The 22,007-nt window shown below is 33.9% G+C and overlaps 1 protein-coding gene, 1 long non-coding RNA gene and 1 pseudogene across 2 annotated transcripts; all 3 read left to right on the top strand.

Annotated features, from left to right (window-relative positions):
- The first annotated feature begins 3,126 nt into the window (after positions 1 to 3,126).
- On the top strand, positions 3,127 to 6,676 carry LOC117923561 (putative receptor-like protein kinase At4g00960). Its single transcript, XM_034841906.1, has 7 exons — positions 3,127 to 4,243; positions 4,442 to 4,570; positions 4,870 to 4,997; positions 5,116 to 5,326; positions 5,534 to 5,771; positions 5,874 to 6,024; positions 6,106 to 6,676. The coding sequence occupies exons 1-7, from the start codon at positions 3,433 to 3,435 to the stop codon at positions 6,451 to 6,453; spliced, it is 2,016 nt and encodes a 671-aa protein (XP_034697797.1). The 5' UTR covers positions 3,127 to 3,432; the 3' UTR covers positions 6,454 to 6,676.
- A 5,495-nt stretch (positions 6,677 to 12,171) lies between these two features.
- LOC117923568 lies at positions 12,172 to 12,942 on the top strand. Its single transcript, XR_004652637.1, has 3 exons — positions 12,172 to 12,341; positions 12,622 to 12,746; positions 12,881 to 12,942. It is a non-coding gene; the product is annotated as an uncharacterized LOC117923568 (long non-coding RNA).
- Positions 12,943 to 20,684: 7,742 nt separating this feature from the next.
- LOC117923565 lies at positions 20,685 to 21,750 on the top strand (annotated as a pseudogene).
- The last annotated feature ends 257 nt before the right edge of the window (positions 21,751 to 22,007 follow it).

Genomic DNA, 22,007 nt, shown 5'->3' with positions numbered 1-22,007 from the left:
AATTAAAAGTTTTTTATTTTATTTATTCTAAAAAATTATTTTTTATAAAGTGTGAATGTAAAATTTATTTATATATTTACAATATCAATTAGTTAAAGAAAATACTCAATTTTAAAAAACAAAACCAATTATTATTATCTTTTGTTGAATTTTTTTATTTATATCTTTTTTTATTAATCTAGAGGAGTTACAAAAAAAACATTCAATTAAAAAAAAAAAAACCAACTTTCAAACATGTTTTTTGTTTTACTTATTCTAAAAAACTTTTTTATTAACATAACCAAACATTTTTTTTTTTTAGAACAAAAACTGTTTTCTAAAATTCAGTTCCCAAACACAATTTGTTTTTTTGAAAACACAAAAAATTGTTTTAAAAAACCGTTATCATCCATTACTTGATCAGGAGGTGTACGGACTAGAGGGAGAGAGGCTCATACGAGGAGTAGTCCACCACCTCATGAGCAGCCAATATCATCCATTACTCGATCAGGAGGTGTATGGACTAGAGGGCGAGGGGCTCATACGAGAGAGACTAGGCATACATCTGTTCTTAGAGATGCACCATTGACTAACATTAGCCTGCCACCTATTAAGGAGACTCCTATTACACTTATGGAGGTGCCATCCACCTCACCTATAGTACCACTTATTGCATCATCACCACCATCGATAGAGACTACATTGGTTGATGAGGAGTTAGTTCATATAGCAAATGATGATCAACAATGACAAAAGACTAATTGTGGTAGAGGACATGGTCGAGGATGTGGCAGGAGACGTGGTCGTGGAGCTCATGGAGGGTTACATGTTAGCCCCATAAAGCCAATAGTGGAACATGCACATCATGGATGCCCACTACGAAAGAGGAAGGCTCCTTCATGCGGTACACATTGAGGATGTTACTACATATGACTTGTATTTTGGATACTATTAGTATTTTGCATATCATTATTTTGGACAAATACTCAAGATGTATGCTTTTACTTGTTATATTTTGGATTAACTAACTTTTTATTAACGTAAGTTCTATAGTACTCTATCTATTTTAGACTTATTTTACACAAAATAGTATTGTTACTATTTTGGAAAGGTGCTGACTTAATTGACATTTGGTTTACTTGTTTTCATTGGTTTTGGATCAAATGTCAAAATATTGATTATAATGTATACAGGTGATAAAATTTAAACATTTGGTTGTACAGTAGGTAATACTAATTAAGAGATAGAATTTTTTTTTTTTCCTTTGTGGAAGGTGTCTCTTCAAGAGATACCTTCAGCATAAATTCAAAATTTTCTACTATGTATGGAAATTGTGGAAAGTGTCTATTGAAGAGACACTTTCAGTATAAACCGAAATTTTTTAAAAATTATGGAAATTGTGGAAAGTGTCTCTTGAAGAGACACTTTCAATATAAACCCAATTTTTTTTTTTAAATTATGGAAAGTGTCTCTTTAAGAGACACCTTTAGTATAATTTTATTTTTTGGGAATTGTAGAATGTCCCTTTTCAAAATTCGAAATTTTCGATTGTGTATGAAAAATTGTAGAAAGTGTCTTTTGAAGAAACACTTTCAGTATAAACCCAATTGTTTTAAAAATTATGAAAGGTGTTCGAATATAATTCCATTTTTTTGGTAATTATGGAAGGTGTCTCTTGAAGATACAACTTTAGCATAAATTCGAAATTTTCCACTGTTTGAATGGAAATTGTGGTAAGTGTCTTTTGAAGAGACACTTTCAGTATAAACCCAATTTTTTTAAAATTGTGGAAGGTGTCAAGAGACACCTTTCACAATTCCCAAAAAATGGAGAGACACCTTCCATTATTTTAAAAAAATTGGGTGTATACTGAAAGTGTCTCTTGAAGAGACTTTCCACAATTTTCATGCACAGTAGACAATTTCGAATTTATGTTGAAGAGAGACATCTTTAGCTTTAAAATCATTTCCACAATTTTTAATACATATTGGATTTTGTGGAATTGTGAAAAGTGTTTTTTCAAGAGACACCTTTAGTATAAATCTTATTTTTTGGAATTGTAGAAGGTGTCTCTTTAAGAGACACCTTTGATACCTTTTGTGTAAATTAAAATTTTTAAGAATTGTAGAAGGTATCTCTTCAAGAGATATCTTTAACTTTAAAATCAAATTCATGAGACATTCAACTTTATCAAATTATTGAAGGTGTTTCTTCAAAAAACGCCTTTAATGCACATTGAATTTTTTGCCACTTGAAAAATGTCTTTCCAAGATACACCTTTAATATAAATCCAATTTTATGAAATTGTATAAGGTATCTCTTGAAGAGACACCTTTAACTTAAATTCAATTATTTTAAATATGTATCTTGATTTTGAAAATTGTGGAAAAAGACACCTTCCACGTTTCAAATCTATCAATATTTTTCCAACTACCATTTTTTAATAATTATTTTTAAAAATTGCCTCAAAAGTTAAAAAAGCCCGTCTAATAGTTTAAATTTTAGAAAAATTAGTAGTTAAATAACAATCAAAACATTGCAGGGCACCCAACCGTATTCAGTGAAGGGGTCCATTCTTTCTGTTTACCTTGTCATAATAATAGTCAAAGGTCACCATTATGCACGGGACGGGTATCTCACTATGATTTCACACCACGTTGGAAAGCAGAGCCACTGCTGTCCCAGTCAGCGTGTTCGAACCGCGTGAACTTTGATCACCAGTCCAGTCCCAATCAAATCTTTCTTCTATTAAATATGAGAAAAATCGATTAATTTAATAAGAGACGCCACGGCTTGCTTTAGAAAGAGGAGGACAAATTTGACTGCGAAGTATTCAAAAACCATCAACCCAGTTAGGTGCAAAAATTGAGGGCCTATTAATTATTATTTCCTTGGGGAAAAAATCTGCGTAAAGTGGCGGAAATATGTTTGGTTTGATGAAATTTCCACCCCATATTTCCATTCATATGGAACTGAAAGGAACCCACCTGGTTTTTGGAGTATGGGAATGGGAATTTCGGAATTTTGGTTCAGCAAAATCAGGATAAACATATATAGCTACATGGGAATGTAGAAATTTCTATTAAGGGAAAGTTTTGTTAAGATAGTTTTGAATTGATTTGTTATTCGATCAACTTGAATGAATTCCAGATAGCTATTTGAAATGTCAATGAAATACTGAATTTGTTGTCTCTTAACTGGGCCAAATTTCCAAGTTATTTTTCCATGGCCAGTATCATTGCTAATAGATGAAAGAATGATGATTAGTGCAAGTATCTTCTTCAGAAGGAAAAGACAAAAAGCAAAAAAACTCTCATCCCGTGATATTCAAAAAGCAGCCCACTTGGTGGTCAACTGTAGAGCCTGGTGGTCAATCCTTGAGGTCATGTATCTTCTTCCTCTCTCCTTCCTTTTCCTTCAAAAAGCCTTACAGAGAGCCAAGCTGAGAAACGAATGGAGTCTCCAAGATTACTTTTCTTCCTTTATCCCATTCTCATACTTCACCTTCTTGCTGTCACCAATGCTCAGCCAAGGTTTCTCTCCTATTGGTGTTCAAACGGTGTTGGTAATTATACCAATAACAGCACCTACAAGGCAAACCTCAACACTCTCCTCACCTCCCTCTCTTCAAACAACGAAATAGATTATGGCTTTTACAATTTCTCCGCTGGCCAAAACTCGGACAAAGTCAACGCAATCGCGCTTTGCAGAGGAGACGTAATGCCAACCGCGTGCCGGAGTTGTATCAATGACTCTAGGATTCAACTCACTCAGCTCTGTCCCAACCAGAAGGAGGCGATAGGATGGTACGATAATTGTATGCTGCGATACTCCAATGACTCCATATTTGGAACACAACAAAGTTCGCCTTATTTTTACATGAGGAATAGTAAAAACGCCTCCAATGTGGAAGAATTCAATCAGGTTCTGGGAAACATGATGGCCAGCCTCCGAAGCAAAGCTGCGTCTGGTGATTGGGGTCGCAAGTTCGCAACTGGAGAAGCAAATGTTACGAGCTTCCAAAGCATATATGGGCTTATGCAGTGCACTCCTGATTTGTCCGAGTTGTCTTGCAGTAATTGCTTAGAGGGCGCTACCAATGAAATTCCAACATGTTGTGATAGCAGAAAAGGAGGGAGAGTTGTTAAACCCAGCTGTAATTTGAGATACGAAACATACCGTTTCTATGATTTTACAGCAGCTAACGCGCCGCCACCACCAGCAACATCCCCACCGCCTTTAGCTAATACCACCTCTACACAAGGTACGTACGTATCCCTACATATCTCCATGCTTGAAATTTAATCAATTCCAAGATCGAGTAGATCCTTGATTGTAAAAGATAGATATATATGTGGTGCTCATTCTCCCTTGATTATGATTTGCAGTCGAGTGATCATCTAGATTACTGGGTTTCCAGAATTCATGGGTCTGAGTGATCTTTAATAATTGGGTTTTGCAGAAACAAGGAGTAACTCATCCCGAACCATCATCCTCATAATCGTCCCATCCGTAATTATTTTAATCATAATCCTTGTTGGCTTCATCTGTTTCTTTTCCAGAAAAAAGAGCTCAATGGAGAAGCTTGAGAGTAAGTTAAATACACTCCGTCCTTTCTTGACTTTGCTTCTTCCAATTGAAAACATGATCTTCTTGGAAAGTGACAAGGGCAGCTGATTGTCCTATTAGTAATTAATATGCATGCATGTGCTTCTCTTGCTTTACACGAAGTTGGTGGGAAGACTACTATCGACATTCATGACTTCATAATCTGTTACGCTTACGAAATTTTAATAGAATTCGACTGGCTGAGATTCATGGGTAGATCTGCATGTGTAGCCAAGCACTCATTATAATGCCTGACTAATTTAACCTTCTCCTTCTGTGAAGCTCATGATGAGGATGAAATTACAAATGTTGAATCCTTGCACTTCGACTTTGACACAATTAGAGTTGCTACAAATAACTTCTCTGATTCTAATAAGCTAGGACAAGGTGGATTTGGCCCTGTTTATAAGGTAATACAATATTTTCTTAAAAAATTTCACCATTTCATCGAGCTTATTAATCTAAATTTTCTTATTTTTTTAAAGGCGGCTTCAATTATTTTCCATCAATTCTTATTTTTATGTTCAGGGTAAGCTTTCTAATGGACAAAACGTTGCTGTGAAGAGATTGTCTAGTGGTTCAGCACAAGGAGAATTGGAATTCAAGAACGAGGTGGTATTAGTGGCCAAGCTTCAACACAGGAATTTGGTTAGGCTCCTGGGTTTTTGTTTGGATGGAGCCGAAAGACTTCTTATCTATGAGTTTGTGCCTAATACAAGTCTCGATCACTTCATCTTCGGTAACAACTCTTGACTTAATTTTAGATTGTGTTTTATTAACTTTATTTGTGATGCATGCCTTGATGAATTAACTTCAATGTCATTGATAATCAATAGCCACTATGGGATGTATACTCCTAAACCTTTCTAGGTTTATTTCTTTGGATGGTTTACTGCCTGTTTTAGCTTTAACTCTTACCCTACATGTGCTTGTATTAATGATATAGATCCAATTAGACGTGCACAATTGGATTGGGAAAGGCGTTACAAAATCATAGGAGGTATTGCTCGAGGGCTTCTATACCTTCATGAAGATTCTCGACTTCGCATTATTCATCGTGATCTTAAAGCTAGCAACATTCTCTTAGATGCAGAAATGAACCCTAAAATTTCTGATTTTGGTATGGCGAGGTTATTCTTAGTGGATCAAACTCAAGGCAACACTAATAGAATTGTGGGAACCTAGTAAGTATTACAAACAAGTTAGCTTGAACCAATAATTTTAGTTTTTCTTGTTTTATTAAAAACTTTACTGTCACTGAAATTCTATATTGACATAATGTGCAGTGGATATATGGCTCCTGAATATGCCATGCATGGACACTTCTCCGTTAAGACAGATGTTTATAGCTTTGGCGTGTTAGTTTTGGAACTTGTGAGTGGTCAAAGGAATAACTGTTTTCGTGTCAGTGAAAACATTGAGGATCTCCTAAGCTATGTAAGTAATGCATGAGACATTGAAAACATTACTAATCTTGCTTTTTATGTTGAATATTAATACGTTGTTGCATTCTTATAGGCCTGGAAAAATTGGAGGGAAGGGACAGCCACCAACTTGATAGATCCGACAATGAGGATCAGTTCAATAAGTGAAATAATGAGATGCATCCACATTGGGCTCTTGTGCGTTCAAGAAAACGAAGCTGACAGACCGACCATGGCTTCCATTGTTCTCATGCTTAACAGTTACTCTCTAAGTCTCCCAGTACCTTCACACCCTGCATTTTTTATGAATACTAGCATGAATCGGGACATGTCTTTGGAATTGGAGGATAATTCAAGGGTGGCCCAGTCGAATTATTTGCCGAGTAGATCATCCCATTTTTCAGTGAATGAGGCTTCAATCACTGATCCATATCCTCGATAAGGTGCCAATAGATGTTGACAACAGTCAAAAGCATGTGTTTTACGTACAATTTTTGTAGCATTGTTTCAACTCCAAATACTGTTTCCCTATTTGGTGTTAAAAATAAAAGATGCCACATGGAGTCATCATAATGAATTAATATTTGTTTTCAGTTCTTTTATTTTGAATCTTGTTTATGTTTATCATGTATAATTCATGAATTCAGAGGATTTTACAGTTAAAATGTTTGAATATCAATGGCTTGTTATTTAACATGTGTATAATTGGTTAAATCAAATTCCTTTATATAGGTTTTATAACAATTCTTCCAAAACCATTTTCTCTCTAAATTCTTCTTTTTGTTTAATTAAGTTGATTTGGTATCAGAGCTTTGAAAGTTTTAGAGCTACCATCATTCCCAAGCATTTACCGGAAATGAAGCTCTATTCACTAACCTTGATGTTTCTTATACCTCGAATTCAAAAACCCCAAACCAAAATGAGAATTTAAAAAAAAAAAAAAAAAAATCAACTAAACCCTCTTCCAATCTTTCAAAATCAAAACCTACCCTTTCTTATTCAGCCCCTTACCATCAAACTATTTCACTAAAAGCATCATGGGCTGGATTGTACACTACTCGAATACTCATAAGATCTTAGATGATTTAAATAGCGTTTACCCTCTCCATGAATAGATATAATGATGAGCCTAAAATCTCAACTCCAAATAAATAATAAAAGATAGGTATATTGGTCTCTTATTACTTAGCTAAAATTAAAGAAACGTTTGATAAGTTTGTTGCCATTGGAGTGCCACTTTCACATAGAGGACGGCTGATGTTTACACTTAAGGCCTTCAAGAATGGCCTTGAGATCAAGTCTTGATTATCAAAACACATTTTGTTTCTTCATGTTTACACTTAACAAAATGTGTTTTGATAATCATGCCACTTTCATAATCAAGTTTCTTCATGTCTTGCCCCTGAATGATCAAATCTTGAAGAAACTTCTTCAGGGGCACCTTGAGAATGACCTTAACAAACTTGATTATGTAGTCACCATCTCTAACTCTTCAACAATTCCAAAATCTTTAACTCCTCAATTTCTTCTTGAGCTTTTGCTTTTCTCAATCAGTCCAAGGATGCAGGCACAATAGGTTATGCTATCCTATGCCTCATGTAGTTCGCCAAGTCATAAATTCTTGTAATATGAAGTTTCCAAGTACAAAAAATTTTAATTTTTGTTATTCTTGTCAATTAGCCAAGAGTCATAAACCCCCTTTTGTACTCTCTGATTCTAGAGTAATAAAACTATTTGATTTAGTGCATTTTGATCTTTAGGGTGCTTCCCATATTGCTTTAGTTACTAATATAAAATATTGTTTATTAATATTCGTTAATGAATACTCTCGGTTCACATAGTTTTATCTTCTCACAACTAAAAATGAAGCTTTTTCCACATTTCTTAAATTTTAAAATCTTGTTGAGACTCAAGTTGAAACAAAAATCAAGTCTCTTTAAAGTAATTGGGGAGGTGAATTCAAACTACCCAAACCACTTTTTGATAAACTAGGTATTCATCATAGCACCTTCGCCCACATATCCCTTAGCAAAATTGTTAAGTTGAGAGAAAGAATAGACACATAATTGAGGTTGGCCTCTCCTTCCTAGCACATTCTCATGTTCCTTTAACCTATTGACCATATGCTTTTCAATCTGCTGCATACCTTATGAACATATTATCAACAGTAATCTTATCTAACAAATGCCCTTCTTGAAATGTTGTATCACAATGTGTCTTGCATCCTAAAAATCTCTATGGATGTTTGGTTGTGTATGTTTTCCTTTACCTTCGACCTTATAAATCAACAAACTTCAATTTTGATCTACTAAATGTGTTCTACTTGGTTTCAATTCCTATCATAAAGGGTTATGTCTAAAAAAATATACTAGCAGGATTTATGTCTCTAACCTTGTTATCTTTAATGAGTCTCATTTTCTTTTGTCCACATTTACTTCCTCACCATCCTATTCTACCTCCAAGCTTAACTCATCTTTTTTTTTTCACCTTTTTTTTTTCCTCTGTCATTCTTATTCTCACACTCAATGCCCTTTCTCCTCTACAACCAAAAAACTGTTTTGCTTCTTCCCCTATTGATGCTCCTACTTCTCTTTTGCTTTTTCCTTCCTCTTTCATATCTTCTCAATCTCCCCATTCCCTTTTATTCTTTTCCTACTTGTACTCTATGGTGTTCAGGTCTAAGTCACATAATAAAAAACGTGGAATATTCTTAATAGCATGTATTAATTATGTTTCATCTTTGCTTCATAAGCCATCTACCTTTCACCAAGGAATTATCCACCCCTATTTTTTGGTTTTAATGCAAACTAAATACTCTACTTTATTGAAAAGCAATACTCAGATTTTGGTTCCACCTCCTACTAATCATAAGATCATTGGTTGCAAGTGGATCTATAAGTTGAAATTCAAACTAGATGGATCCATTAAAAAAATACTAGGTTTAACTTATGGCAAAAGGTTTTCATCAAACAAATGGGTTTGACTATTTTGAAATGTTTAGTCCTATGGTTAAACAAACTATTATCTTAATTGCGTTGAGTCTTGCCTTATCACTTAACTGACCTATTAAGCAACTCAATGTTCATAATGTCTTATTGAATGGTTATTTGAATGCAGAAGTTTATATGGAGCAATCTGTCGTTTTCATTGATTTGACATACTTGCATTATGTTTACAAATTGAAGTTAGCTCTCTGTTGCATAAAATAGAGTCATCGTGCCTAGTTTACCAAACTAAGCAATTGTCTTCTACACTAAAGCTTTTATAGTTCAATGTTAGAGCATTCATATATGTTTGTTCTTATGACCATCACTGTTATGACTTTTGTTTTAGCATATGTTGATGATATTATTGTCACTAGAAGCAATGAACCTTTCATTCAAAGTCTCATTCATAGGCTAAATAAACATTTCGTTCTTAAAGATTTAAGAGATCTATCTTATTTTTTGGGAATTCAAGTCTACATATCCTCCTCATCTATTCATCTTTCTTAGCAAACTTTTATTACAGATCTGCTTCATCTAGTTGAAATGTTTGATTGCAAGCCAATCCTCACTCTTATGGCCTCGAACACTTCTTTGTCCTAGTGTGAAGGTGAAGTATTAATACTTTATCCAACTACTTATCAAAGTATTGTTGGTGTCCTTCAATATTGTACCATTACTAGCTAGACCTGAGCTTAGTTTTGCAATTAATAAAGCATGTCAATTTATGCGTGCCCCACCTCCTCTCACTGATAGGCTATTTAGAGGATCTTAGATACTTAAAGGGTAGTATAGTCTCATTCATGGAATTTCTCTCTAGGCCTCCTCAAACTTCTCCCTTACCTGCTATATTGATGTTGATTGGGCAAGTTACCCTAATGACACAAAGAGCACAAGTACTGGTTATTTCTATTTCTTTGGACCTAATCTAATATCTTGGAATTCCTCAAAGTAGGCAGTTGTCTCTTTATCCATGTTGAATCTGCGTATCATGGTTTGGTTAATGCAGTAACTGAAATCATATGGATTACAACACTCCTTAAGGAACTCAATGTCACTTTACCAAACCCATCCCTCCTCATTTGTAGACATGTCAAGATTGATTAGAATGTTTTCAAGAACTTGTTATGAATCATACTTCATTGGTTCAATTTACTCCTAAAGATCAATTTGTTGATACTATACAAAGCTCCTTTCAACTCAACAATTCTTGAGCTAACAAAGCAAGCTTACAGTGCTACATAGCCTCATCAACTTAAGGGGATGATGTATAGAATATAGGGGTTTATTCAAACTTGAGCTTTTTATAACAATTCTACTCTCCAAGATACGACTGAGTATTTCTTACAAAAACCATTTTCTTTGTGAATTCTTCCAATTTGACTAAAATGCAAAAGATAATATATTTTTTGGTTTCTATTATAAATTCTTTTGAACTCAAAATAATTTTAAGTTCTGCTTAATTAATATAAAATTACTCTAAAATAGATATATGAAATTATTTATGTGATAGCTTATAGGAAAAACACTTTTTTATATTGAATGAAAAATTTTTCATTTATTGAATCATAAAAGAAGAATTTAATTATTTGAAATAATAAATGAAATTAAGAAATTGAATCTCACCTCCATAAATCATTTTTCAATGAAATAAAAAAAAATTATAAAATAAATCAATCAATTATGATGCAAGGTGATTTACATCATGATGAACTCAAAAATAAAAGGGATATAACTCAAATGAAAATCATGATCGACTCAAAAATCAAAGTTGTTTATACTAATATATTAAAAGGTTAAAGGATATCCCTCTGGTTAATAAGTTATTCTTGGATCCAAATATTTCATGTCTACAATTATAAAAACAAAGGTAACTTCATTCATAATAAAAAGACATAACTAATTTAAGATATTAATTCATTTTCAGGCAAAAGTATATTAAATTAGTGAAAAATTATAAAAATATACTTGTTATCACTCTTCTTTATTATTATTATTTTTTTACACTAGATGTTACCAAATTTAAAAACAAATTCATATGAACTTAACTCTAAATTAATGTCTACTTGTTAAAAATATATTAGTGTTAAAAAACATTACCAAATATATCTGTATTTTAATGTAAATCTTTTATATAGAGAGAGTTATTTATTTGTTTATTCTAACAAAAAGGTTGACAAAAGAGATCATAGGAGAGAAAGCATGCCCACTTGTCATTTGTCAAGAAAAGATAAAAGATACAATGTTGATATGAAAATATGAAGTCAATAACATTCAAAAATTCTAAAATTTCACTACTTTAAAGAGTTCAAAACTTTTAAAATTCTTCACAAAAACCCTTGGAATCCCCTCCATCTAGAAATTCCTACGATTCCAAACAAGGAAAACTTCTAGAAAGGAGAATAAAGCCCACAAAAAAAAAAAAAACAAAAAACAAAAAAACAAAACAAAAGCAAAAGTAAAAGGTGCCCATTTAACACGCAAATGCGTGGATGGAACTAGCGAATTGTCGTCAGCCACTCAGCCTCAATCAACATGTTGAAACCGCGTGTTCACCAATATAAACCCAATCATCTTTTTCTTTTGTCTATTAATTAAGTGTTGACCAGTTGACCTGTGCAAAGGCCCAGGACCACAGCATAAGGGCTATGCATATGGCAATGGGTTCTTCAAAAAATACAAAATTAATTTTATTTTCGTAGTTTCAACACTGAAGTTTGATCAAGATCTGAGAAAAGCAAGATTGACTTGGTTGTCAATCCCTGCTCATCACTTCTCTTTTCAAAGGTATGAATCTTAAAGCTTTGACCCAAGTTATCTTAAAATTTGTTACTAGTTAAGTCTTGGAAGTAATTTTAATATAGAGTTTAAGATAGTATTCTTGGAGCATGAAGCCCATTGTGTGGGCTGTAATATTTCAATCAGCAACTTGATCCAAATTTTGTGTGGTTATTTGGAGGCTTCTCAAGCCTAACATTGTGGAAATCTGAGATCAGTCTCCACGGGGGGTCACATTTTATGTGACGAATGATACTTTTAGTTCTACAAAAAATTAAGATGAAGTGACCCACGTCTAGAGAATTTTAAGTAAAAGGAAAAAATAATGATATATATAAAGAAGGGTAAAATGAAAAAGTCTTTTAATAGCTTTACCATCACCTCTGAGAGCAATTTCAAAATTCTGCAGTCAATGAATGTGGTGTTAAATTGACTTTTTCAGGAAAGAAGAGTAACACATCCCGGACCCTCATCCTCATAGTCGTTCCCACGGTTATTAATTCAGTGTTATTGATCAGCATCATCTGCTTCTTTTTAAAAAAGAGGAGGCCAAGGGGGCAGTTTCTAAGTAAGTTAATCATAGGTGCTTCATCTTTTATTGACTTTTCCTCTAGCAATTGAAATCATTTTCTTCTTGAAACCACTCCCAAGATCTTTTATAATAACATTCATGACTCCACAATGCGCATTTTTACTCACAAAGTTTTAGTATATGCTGGCTCAGATCATGATGGTGAAGTCTGCATGACTAACCAACCATTCATAAAAAGCTACACTCAAGTTATTCAATTTCCAATTTTTTTTCTCATATGTATTTGTATATATGTAACTCTATCCTTCATGTGAAGGTTTTGAGGGTGAAACGAGAACCCTGGAATCCTTGCAATTTCAGTTCAGCACCATTAGAGTTGCAACAGACAACTTCTCTGATGCTAATAAGCTTGGAGAAGGTGGATTCGGCTCTGTTTACAAGGTAATAAAACAGAACCATATGAGAGAGAATATAAATGTTTTACTTTCTAACATGTGTTAAATTCAAAGTTTCTCATTCATTGAGGATGATTTTCATGAACTATTTTGCTTTCTTTTGTTGCCATATATCATCAGGGTAGGCTTTCCGAAGGGCAAGAAATAGCTGTTAAGAGGCTGTCTGCTGGTTCTAAACAAGGAGAACTAGAGTGTAATAGTTTGCTAACTTCTCTAACAGCAAGCTAATTACTCTTCATAGCCCCCCTCAAACTTAGAGTGTTGAGATCCTTAACTCTGAGTTTGTGTCTTAAGGTTAGAAAACAAGAACTAGAAAAGCCTTTGTGAGAACATCAACTATTTGATCTTGAGATGGCACATGATAAACTTCTAGAGTTTTCCAAATCTGAGTTGTTGTATCACAATTAACCATTCTAGAAAGAATTCCTTCAGTCATTGATGGCAAAAGCCAAGATACAAGAAGTTGATCTTGTTGTTCACAATCCCGAAAATCAGGATTTATCTTATCATGAGTTCGATCTTCTTGAATAGGATACTTTGATGGTTGTGAGTTGTGTCTGAAATGAAGCCTTGTAATTTGTAGCCTTTGATTGCAGCCATAACTTGTTTCCTCCAAAGAATGAAGTTGTTGATATCAAGCTTAAGTGAGATTGAATAATTGAATGTTATAGGAATAAACTTTGGAAGAGGATGGATGGTGGAGATTGATGATGAATCCATTGCTAGAGAAGAGTGGCTTTGATACCAGGTCAGAGGAATCCCTTAAATGAAAGAACTTTCTGAATAGTGGTTTTTCATTACAATGGTAAAAGAATGGTTACAAATGGTCTTTTAAATATAGTTTTAATAGTCAAGATCTAGCACTACCTACTCAATTGTTTCTTTCATTTTCAGCAACTTAATAACAACCTGGAACAGCACGCTAACTACTCTTGAGACCCTTATCTTCTAAAGCTTCCACCAACACCTTCTACAATGATACCTTGAACCAAATCTACAGCCTCTACCTCTGCAGAGGCGATGTTAACGCTACTGCCTGCCAGAGTTGTGTGAAAACTGCAGTCCAAGTAATCCAGGAGGAGTGCCAGTATAATAAAACAGCTATCATGAAGGCATGATACGGTACTCAAATGAAGACTTCATTGGAACTATGGATACTACTCCAGGCTTCTTAATGTGGAAGGTGAACAACAGAACTTATCCCAATGAAGGAGATGTTGGCGCTCTATCTTTGATGAATAAGCTGCTGTCAGAAGCTCCATATTCTGAGTCCATGTTTGCGATAAAAGAGGGTCCGTGGATAACACATCTCTTATTTTATATGGGCTAGTGCAGTGTACTAGAGATCCAGGAGGGTTGCCAAGAGAAGGTAGGATGGCGTGTTCTGGGTCCAAATCACAATATAAGGTATGAACGGTACCGCTTCTACGATGAAGTCTCTGCTGGTAACCCAGGTGAGTTAAGTATATGTGTAATTGAGTTAAGTCTCCGTATGTCCTATTTGGCCTATCCCTAAAAATACCAAAATAAAAAATCAAGTATTGTTATAACTAAAGTAATGAATGCCACCACATTAATTATAATAAATGTTAATTAAGTATTATTTATGACTTCCATTAATACTCATTAATGGAAACCATTAATATTATTTATGAGTTCCATTAATATTCATTAATGAGAATATTAATGGAAGCCATTTGGAAAGCCTATAAAAGGGATTCACATCCCTTATAATATGTATCCCAAAGTAAGAAAGAAATTTCTTACTTTCTCTTATTTTCTCTGTCTTTCATTCTCTCAACTCTCTTCTTTGATTCCTTCTTCCTATTATTTATATTGTTAAAGTAAAACATATTTTATCTCTACTACTTTATTTGTGTTGCATTTATCCTTGTTTTACAATATGTTATCAGCACGAATTGCTTTGAAGGTAATTCTCGTATCTTAAAATTGAAGTTATTTATATAGAATAAAATTTCACATATTTATATTATTGTTGATTTGTTTTGTTACATATTGTTAAAAGTTATAAACAAATTATTTGATTTTGTTTATAATCAAAGTTATACCAATGCTATCAATTTATTATAATTGATTCTAATAATATTGTTTTGTCATATATATGAAGTTATTTGACAATGTCGAATCTCACAAAACTCGAATTTGTGGCACTTGACATTTCGGGAAAGAACTATCTATCTTAGATCCTTTATGTTGAAATACATCTTGATACAATGAATCTTAGAGCTATTATCAAAGAAGAAAATCAAGCATTCCTGCAGGATCGCACAAAAACTCTGATTTTCCTTCGCCATCACCTCCATGAAGGTTTAAAAAATGAGTATTTTACGGTAAAGGATCCTTTTACTCTATGGAGTAATTTGAAAGAAAGATATGACCACTAGAAAACTATGATTCTCCCAAAAGCTCGATATGATTGGATGCACTTGAGGTTGCTGGATTTTAAAACTGTTAGTGAATATAACTTTGCATTTTTCAAAATTAGCTCTCAATTAAAGCTATGTGGAGAAAAAAATCACAAAAGAAGACATGTTAGAGGAAACTTTTACTACATTTCATGCCTCGAAAGTGCTCCTGCAGCAGCAATATCGAGAGCATAGATTTAAAAAATATTCTGAATTAATATCATGACTTCTTGTTGCTGAACAAAATAATGAGCTTTTAATGAGAAATCACTAGTCTTGTCCAATTGCATCTAAACCATTCCTTGAAGTGAATGCAATATCGTCCCAAACTCGTAGACGTGAATGAGGATGAGGACGTGGTCGTGGTCATGGAAGAAATACTCGATACCATGGTTCTTATAGTAATAATTCATCAAATTCTCAAAAAATGAAAGCCTCATTGCACTACCAGAAGTGGAAAATACTGAGGCAAAACAAGAAAATAGGAAGTGTTTACAAGATAAACCTCCTAAGAACCATAAGAATAATTGTTATAGATGTGGTATGAAGGGGCATTGGTCGCATACTTGTCGTACACCCAAACATTTGGTTGACCTTTACCAAGCATCAATAAAAGCAAAATGAAAAGAGATAGAGATGAACTTTACCAATGGTGATGGATTAGACCTAACCTACTATGACATTGATTTCTTTAAAGGTCCTAATGAAAAAACAGACCATTTAATAAATGATGAGAAAATTAACATTGATTGATGTTACTTTATATATCAAATAATATATTATTATTTCTTATATTTACATCTGATTTTCTTTTGTTATTTACATTATGCCTTGTTTTTTTTAGTTATATCTAAAATCCGTGTGTTATTTGGTCTCAAGATGAATAAGGATGATGTATGTCTCACAGACTGTGCAACCACGCACACAATTCTTCGAGATAAAAGACATTTCCTCGAATTGACATTAATAAAAGTTAATGTAAGTACTATATCTGGTACTACAAACTTAGTTGAAGGTTGTGGAAGAGAAAACATAACGCTACCGAATGGAACTAGATTCCATTTAAATGATGTTTTATATTCTAGAAAATCAGAAGAAATTTGCTCAGTTTTAAAGATATCTATAGAAATGGATATCATATTGAAACTATGAATGAAGATAATGTAGAATATTTTTACATTACTTCCATTATATCTAGCTAGAAGCTTATAATGGAAAAACTTCTAGCTTTTTCTTTTGGGTTGTATCATACAACTATAAAGCCTATTGAATCATATGTTGTCATGAACTAGAAGTTCAACGACCCAAAAGTTTTTGTCCTTTGGCATGACAGGCTAGGTCACCCAAGGTCTTCAATGATGCATCGAATAATCGAACACTCACATAAGCATCCACTAAAGAACTAGAAGATTCTTTCACCTAATGAATACTCATGTGTTGCCTGCTCACAAGGTAAATTGATAGTCAAACCATCTTTTACTAAAGTTATATCTGAGTCACCAGACTTTTTAGAAGGAATACATGGGGACATATGTGGGCCTATCCATCCACCATGTGGACCATTCCGTTATTTTATGATCTTAATAGATGCTTCTACTAGGTAGTCACATGTTTGTCTTATTTCTACACGTAAAGTTGCCTTTGCTAGACTCCTTACACAAATAATCAGATTACAAGCACATTTTCTAGATTATCCAATTAAGACAATACGTCTTAATAATGCTAGAAAATTTAATTCTCAAACATTCATTGACTATTATTGCATGTCAATAGGGATAAATATTGAACATCCTGCTGTTCATACTCATACCCAAAATGGTTTAGCAAAATCTTTCATCAAACGCCTCTAATTAATAGCTTGGCCATTACTAATGAAAACCAAATTACCTACTTCCACCTGGGGACATGCTATTATGCATGCTGCAGCTTTAGTCCATATTCAACTTACAACTTACCATGAATATTCCTCTTCACAACTTGTGTTAGGAAAACAACCAAATATCTATCACTTAAAAATCTTTGGTTGTGCAGTATATGTACCAATTGCACCTACACAAAGCACTAAAATGGGTCCCTAAAGAAGACTTGGCATTTATGTAGGTTTTGATTCTCCATCTATCATAAAATATCTTGAACCTTTGACAGGTGATGTTTTTACAACTCGCTTGCAGATTGTCATTTTAATGAGAGTGTTTTCCCATCATTAGGAGGAGAAAAGTTGATTCCTGAAGAACGACGAGAAATTAGTTGGAAGACATCTACTATGACCCATCTTGATGCTCGTACAAATTAATGTGAACTAGAGGTTCAAAGGATCATTCATTTGCAAAATCTTGCAAATCAATTACCAGATGCATTCATTGATACAAAGAAAGTGACAAAGTCACATATCTCGGCCACAAATACTCTAGCACGAATTGATGTCCCTATAAGATAGTTAACAAATGAATCTAAGATACACCTGAAGCGTGGTAAACTTGTCGGCTCAAAAAATGTAACTTCCCGAAAGAGGAGAACACACGAAAAACTTAGCACTTTAGAAAAGGTCATCAAAATGACTGATCAGTTTAAAATTGATAAATCTATAGTCTTAGAAGAGGCACAAATAATGCAGAAAGCCCTTGAAGAGGCACAAGTATCTGAAAATTGTGAGATCTTAGCAAGTTATGTACATATGGGAGAAAAATAGGATCGAAATAATATTGGTATTAACAATATTTTCGCTTTCCAAGTGGCCTCCGATATCATAAGAAATTATAAAGATCCCGAACCATGAAATATGGAAGAATGTCGACATAGAAATGATTGGCCAAAATGGAAAGAAGTTATACAGGCAGTGTTAAACCTATTAACAAAACGAGAAGTTTTTGGACTTGTAGTCTAAACACCTAAAGATATAAATCCTGTTGGATACAAATGGGTATTTGTACGAAAGCACAATGAGAATAATGAGATCATAAGATATAAAGCGCAATTAGTAGCACAAGGTTTCTCGTAGAGTCCTAGTATTGACTACGAGGAAACATACTCTTCTATCATGGACGTAGTCACATTTCGTTTCTTAATTAGTTTGATAGTCTCAGAAAGACTAGATATGCATCTCATGGATGTTATCACAACATATTTATACAAATCCATGGATAATGATGTATACATGAAAATCCCTGAATGATTTAAATTGCTTAAAGCAAATTGTACAAAGCCTTAGAGCATGTACTAAATCAAGTTACAACAATCCTTGTATGGATTAAAGCAATCTAGATGCATGTGGTACAATCGCCTTAGCAAATACTTGATAAAAGAAGGGTGTGTGAATAACCCCTATATGGCCATGCATTTTCATTAAGAAATCAGAAAACGGATTTGCAATTATTGTAGTGTATGTTGATGACTTAAATCTTGTTAGAACTCTTGAAGAGCTCACAAGAACAACAAAATACTTGAAAAAAGAATTTGAGATGAAAGATCTTGGAAAAACAAAATTTTGTCTCGGCCTGCAGATCGAGCATTTTCCAAATGGAGTTTTAGTACATCAATCAACATACATTAAGAAAGTTTTAAAGTATTTTTATATGGATAAAACGCATCCTTTAAGTTCTCCAATAGTTGTCCAATCACTTGATGTGGAAAAAAACTCATTTCGTCATTGCAAAAAAACCAAAGAATTACTTGGTCTTGAAGTACCATATCTTAGTGATATTATTGCACTTATGTATCTTGCCAATTGTACACGTCCAGACATTGTTTTTTCTATCAATTTATTAGCAAGATATAGTTCCGCTCCAACTCGAAGACATTAGAATGGTATCAAACATTCATTGTGTTATCTTCGTGGAACTACTAATATGGGTCTATTTTATTCAAGAGAATCAAAGCAATAATTGCTTGGATATGCAGATGTATGATATCTTTCAGATCCATATAAAGGTAGGTCACAAACAGGGTATGTGTTTGATTGCAATAGTACTACTATTTCATGGAGATTTATCAAACAAACAATGGTGGCCACATCATCAAATCATTCAAAAATACTAGCAATTCATGAAGCAAGTTGTGAAAGTATATGACTAAGATCTATGATCCAGCATATTCGGGAATCATGTGGACTCTCCTCTATCAAAGGTGACCCGACAATATTATTTGAAGATAATGTTGCATGCATTGCACAAATAGCAGGGAGTTATATTAAAAGAGATAGAACTAAACACATTTCACCAAAATTCTTTTATACACATGAACTCCAGAAGAGTGGTGAAATTGATGTGCAACAAATACACTCAAGTGATAATCTAGCAGATTTATTCACAAAATCATTGCCAACTTCAACATTCAAGAAGTTAATACACAAGATTAGAATGCGTCAACTCAAGGATATCGACATGAGGGAGAGTATGCTTGTAAAAGGGTGTTAGTGTACTGTACTCTTTTTTCCTTCATCTAGGTTTTGTCCTACTGGGTTTTACTGGCAAGGTTTTTAACGAGACAGTCCTAATATATCAAAAGCAACTAAAGAATTATAAGAATATTGTACTCTTTTTCCTTCACTAGGTTTTTCCCATATGGTTTTTTACTAGCAAGGTTTTAATAAGACATATTCTTCAATGTGGTGGACATCAAGGGGAGTGTTATAACTGAAGTAATGAATGTCACCACATTAATTATAATAAATGTTAATTAAGTAATATTTATGACTTCCATTAATACTCATTACTGGAAACCATTAATGTTATTTATGAGTTCCATTAATATTTATTAATAGGAATATTAATGGAAGTCATTTGGAAAGCCTATAAAAGGGCTTCCCATCCTCTGTAATATGTATCTCAAAGTAAGAAAGAAATTTCTTATTTTCTCTTATTCTCTCTGTCTTTCATTCTCTTAATTTTCTCAACTCCTTCTTCATTCCCATTATCATTTTGTTATGTATTAATCTTCACTAGATTTTGAGTCTCGTTTGGATGCTAGGGGGTAGAATGACAAAGGTCATATGTTTGTCTACATTGGTACTTGATTGCTTCTATAGATGTTGTTGATTTGTCCATTTGGAGTTCTCTAATTTTGATTTAGGGCTGTAAGGTTCCATTTTTTTATTATTTCCTGTGCATTACATGAGAACTGTGGTTGTATTTGTTTGCTGGAATATGCTCGTACTTCTCTCACCATTTCAAGCCCATTGAATAAGCATGAAATGTGGCATTATAGTGTTCCTGTTTTACTTGTTCCATTTTTTCTCCTCTCTGCTTCATTCATTTCCCATTTCTGCACATTCTTCTATTTTTTCCTTTCTGGTGATCCACCACGGTTATTCCTCCTAGACAAGTTTGATATTGCGGGTGTTAGATCATGTTTGAAGCGCTACACAGATCCATCATTCTTTAAAGCAGAATCAGCATCCTCTAGGGCTGTGAAGTTACAGGTTCAAAGGGGAAAGAAAATCTGCAAAGAAATGAGGAAAGAGATACCAAACCCTGTTTTATTGCAATTGACGACGTTGGGGAATGGAAAAAGAACAAGAGTTGGAGTGGCTTGAAACCCAGAAGATTGTAATAAGTGAAGATCTTGTGGCCATTGCAAAAAAAATGCAGCTTCAGTCCCTTGCAATTGTTGATAAGCACAGATGTCTCTATGATGGTCCCACTTTACAAATAACCATCTACTGGTATAATGTTTACTGGTTTCCCTTGCTTGCCAAACACTCTTAAGTCCCAGACCTTTGAAGAAGCCCTAGTTGTTCCTGTGGATTATGAATGGATTTGGCATTATCACAGGCTCAATACAATGAGATACAAAACCGATTGTGAGGGTCTTCATGGTAGGATTCTTGATAACTGCAATGTTGTATCTTCTGTTCAAGGGACTTCAACAAGTGAAACTGAAAAAATATGCAACACAATGTACCCCAACGAGTCCCACCTCTTGGACTTGACAAGAGATATTTCACAAGATATATCTGAAAAGAAAAATTTTTGGATGTGGAAAACATACCAAATATGATTTGGTTTCAGCTGTTAAAAGGCAGAGTCCTTTCTATTACCAGGTACCCAGACCCCATATGGATAATCAACATTTTCTTGAAGGAATTAAAGCCAAATACAAAGGCTTTCTATATTTAATCAAGATAAATAGGGAAAGATCCATAAAGTGTTTATGTGTTCCAACTTACGACACTGACCTTATCTGACACTCTCATCAGACGCATCCTGTTTCTTATTGCAAAGACCTGTGTAAATTAGTTGGCAAGGTGTTAGAGCATGATGACATGGATTCAGACAGAACAAAGGGGAAAAGTCAGATGTTGGGCTTTCAGAAACTACCAAGCAGTGGGATGAGGCACTTGGTTCACGTTACTGGAAAGCATGAGCAATGTATAGAGACAGTGTTCCCTCTCCTCTTATGACCGCTCCTTACTCACCCAATGTGATGACCAAGAAGGTAGCTACACCATATGATTGTCAGAAAATAATCTAGCTTCCTGAGTTGAAAGTTGTAGAGGTCATTCTGGAGATTGTTGGAGTCAAAAACTTATTAGTGGGACATAAAGGAAGCCTATTCGTTTCATTTTGAAAATAAATAAATAAATAAAACACAGTCGGGCACAAAATTCAATGCTAAGCGAAGACTGACCAGATTATTAAAAAGTAAGGCTGACGATGAATTTAATGACAAGTTGGCATCATTTGATCATTTGTTGTTCTCTCCACGTGGACTATGAATCAGATAGTTGAGATATTAATGACTTTGAATGTTGTTGGCTAGAGAGCAGTTTTGAAGCCTGCTCAGTATACCGGTGTTTATGCAATAACTGAAAGACACATACCAGA

This window comes from Vitis riparia, chromosome 10 (assembly GCF_004353265.1).
Source record: "Vitis riparia cultivar Riparia Gloire de Montpellier isolate 1030 chromosome 10, EGFV_Vit.rip_1.0, whole genome shotgun sequence".
NCBI classification, from domain to species: Eukaryota; Viridiplantae; Streptophyta; class Magnoliopsida; order Vitales; family Vitaceae; genus Vitis; species Vitis riparia.
The sequence above is the reverse complement of the archived record's forward strand: the minus strand, read 5'-3'. Positions and strand labels throughout refer to the sequence as shown.

Excerpts from the sequence above, each read along its gene's own strand:
- LOC117923561 (XM_034841906.1), top strand. The coding sequence starts at position 3,433 with ATGGAGTCTCCAAGATTACTTTTCTTCCTTTATCCCATTCTCATACTT. Across the intron at positions 4,244-4,441 it reads TAATACCACCTCTACACAAG|AAACAAGGAGTAACTCATCC; the intron begins GTACGTACGTAT and ends TGGGTTTTGCAG. Across the intron at positions 4,998-5,115 it reads GATTTGGCCCTGTTTATAAG|GGTAAGCTTTCTAATGGACA; the intron begins GTAATACAATAT and ends TTTTATGTTCAG.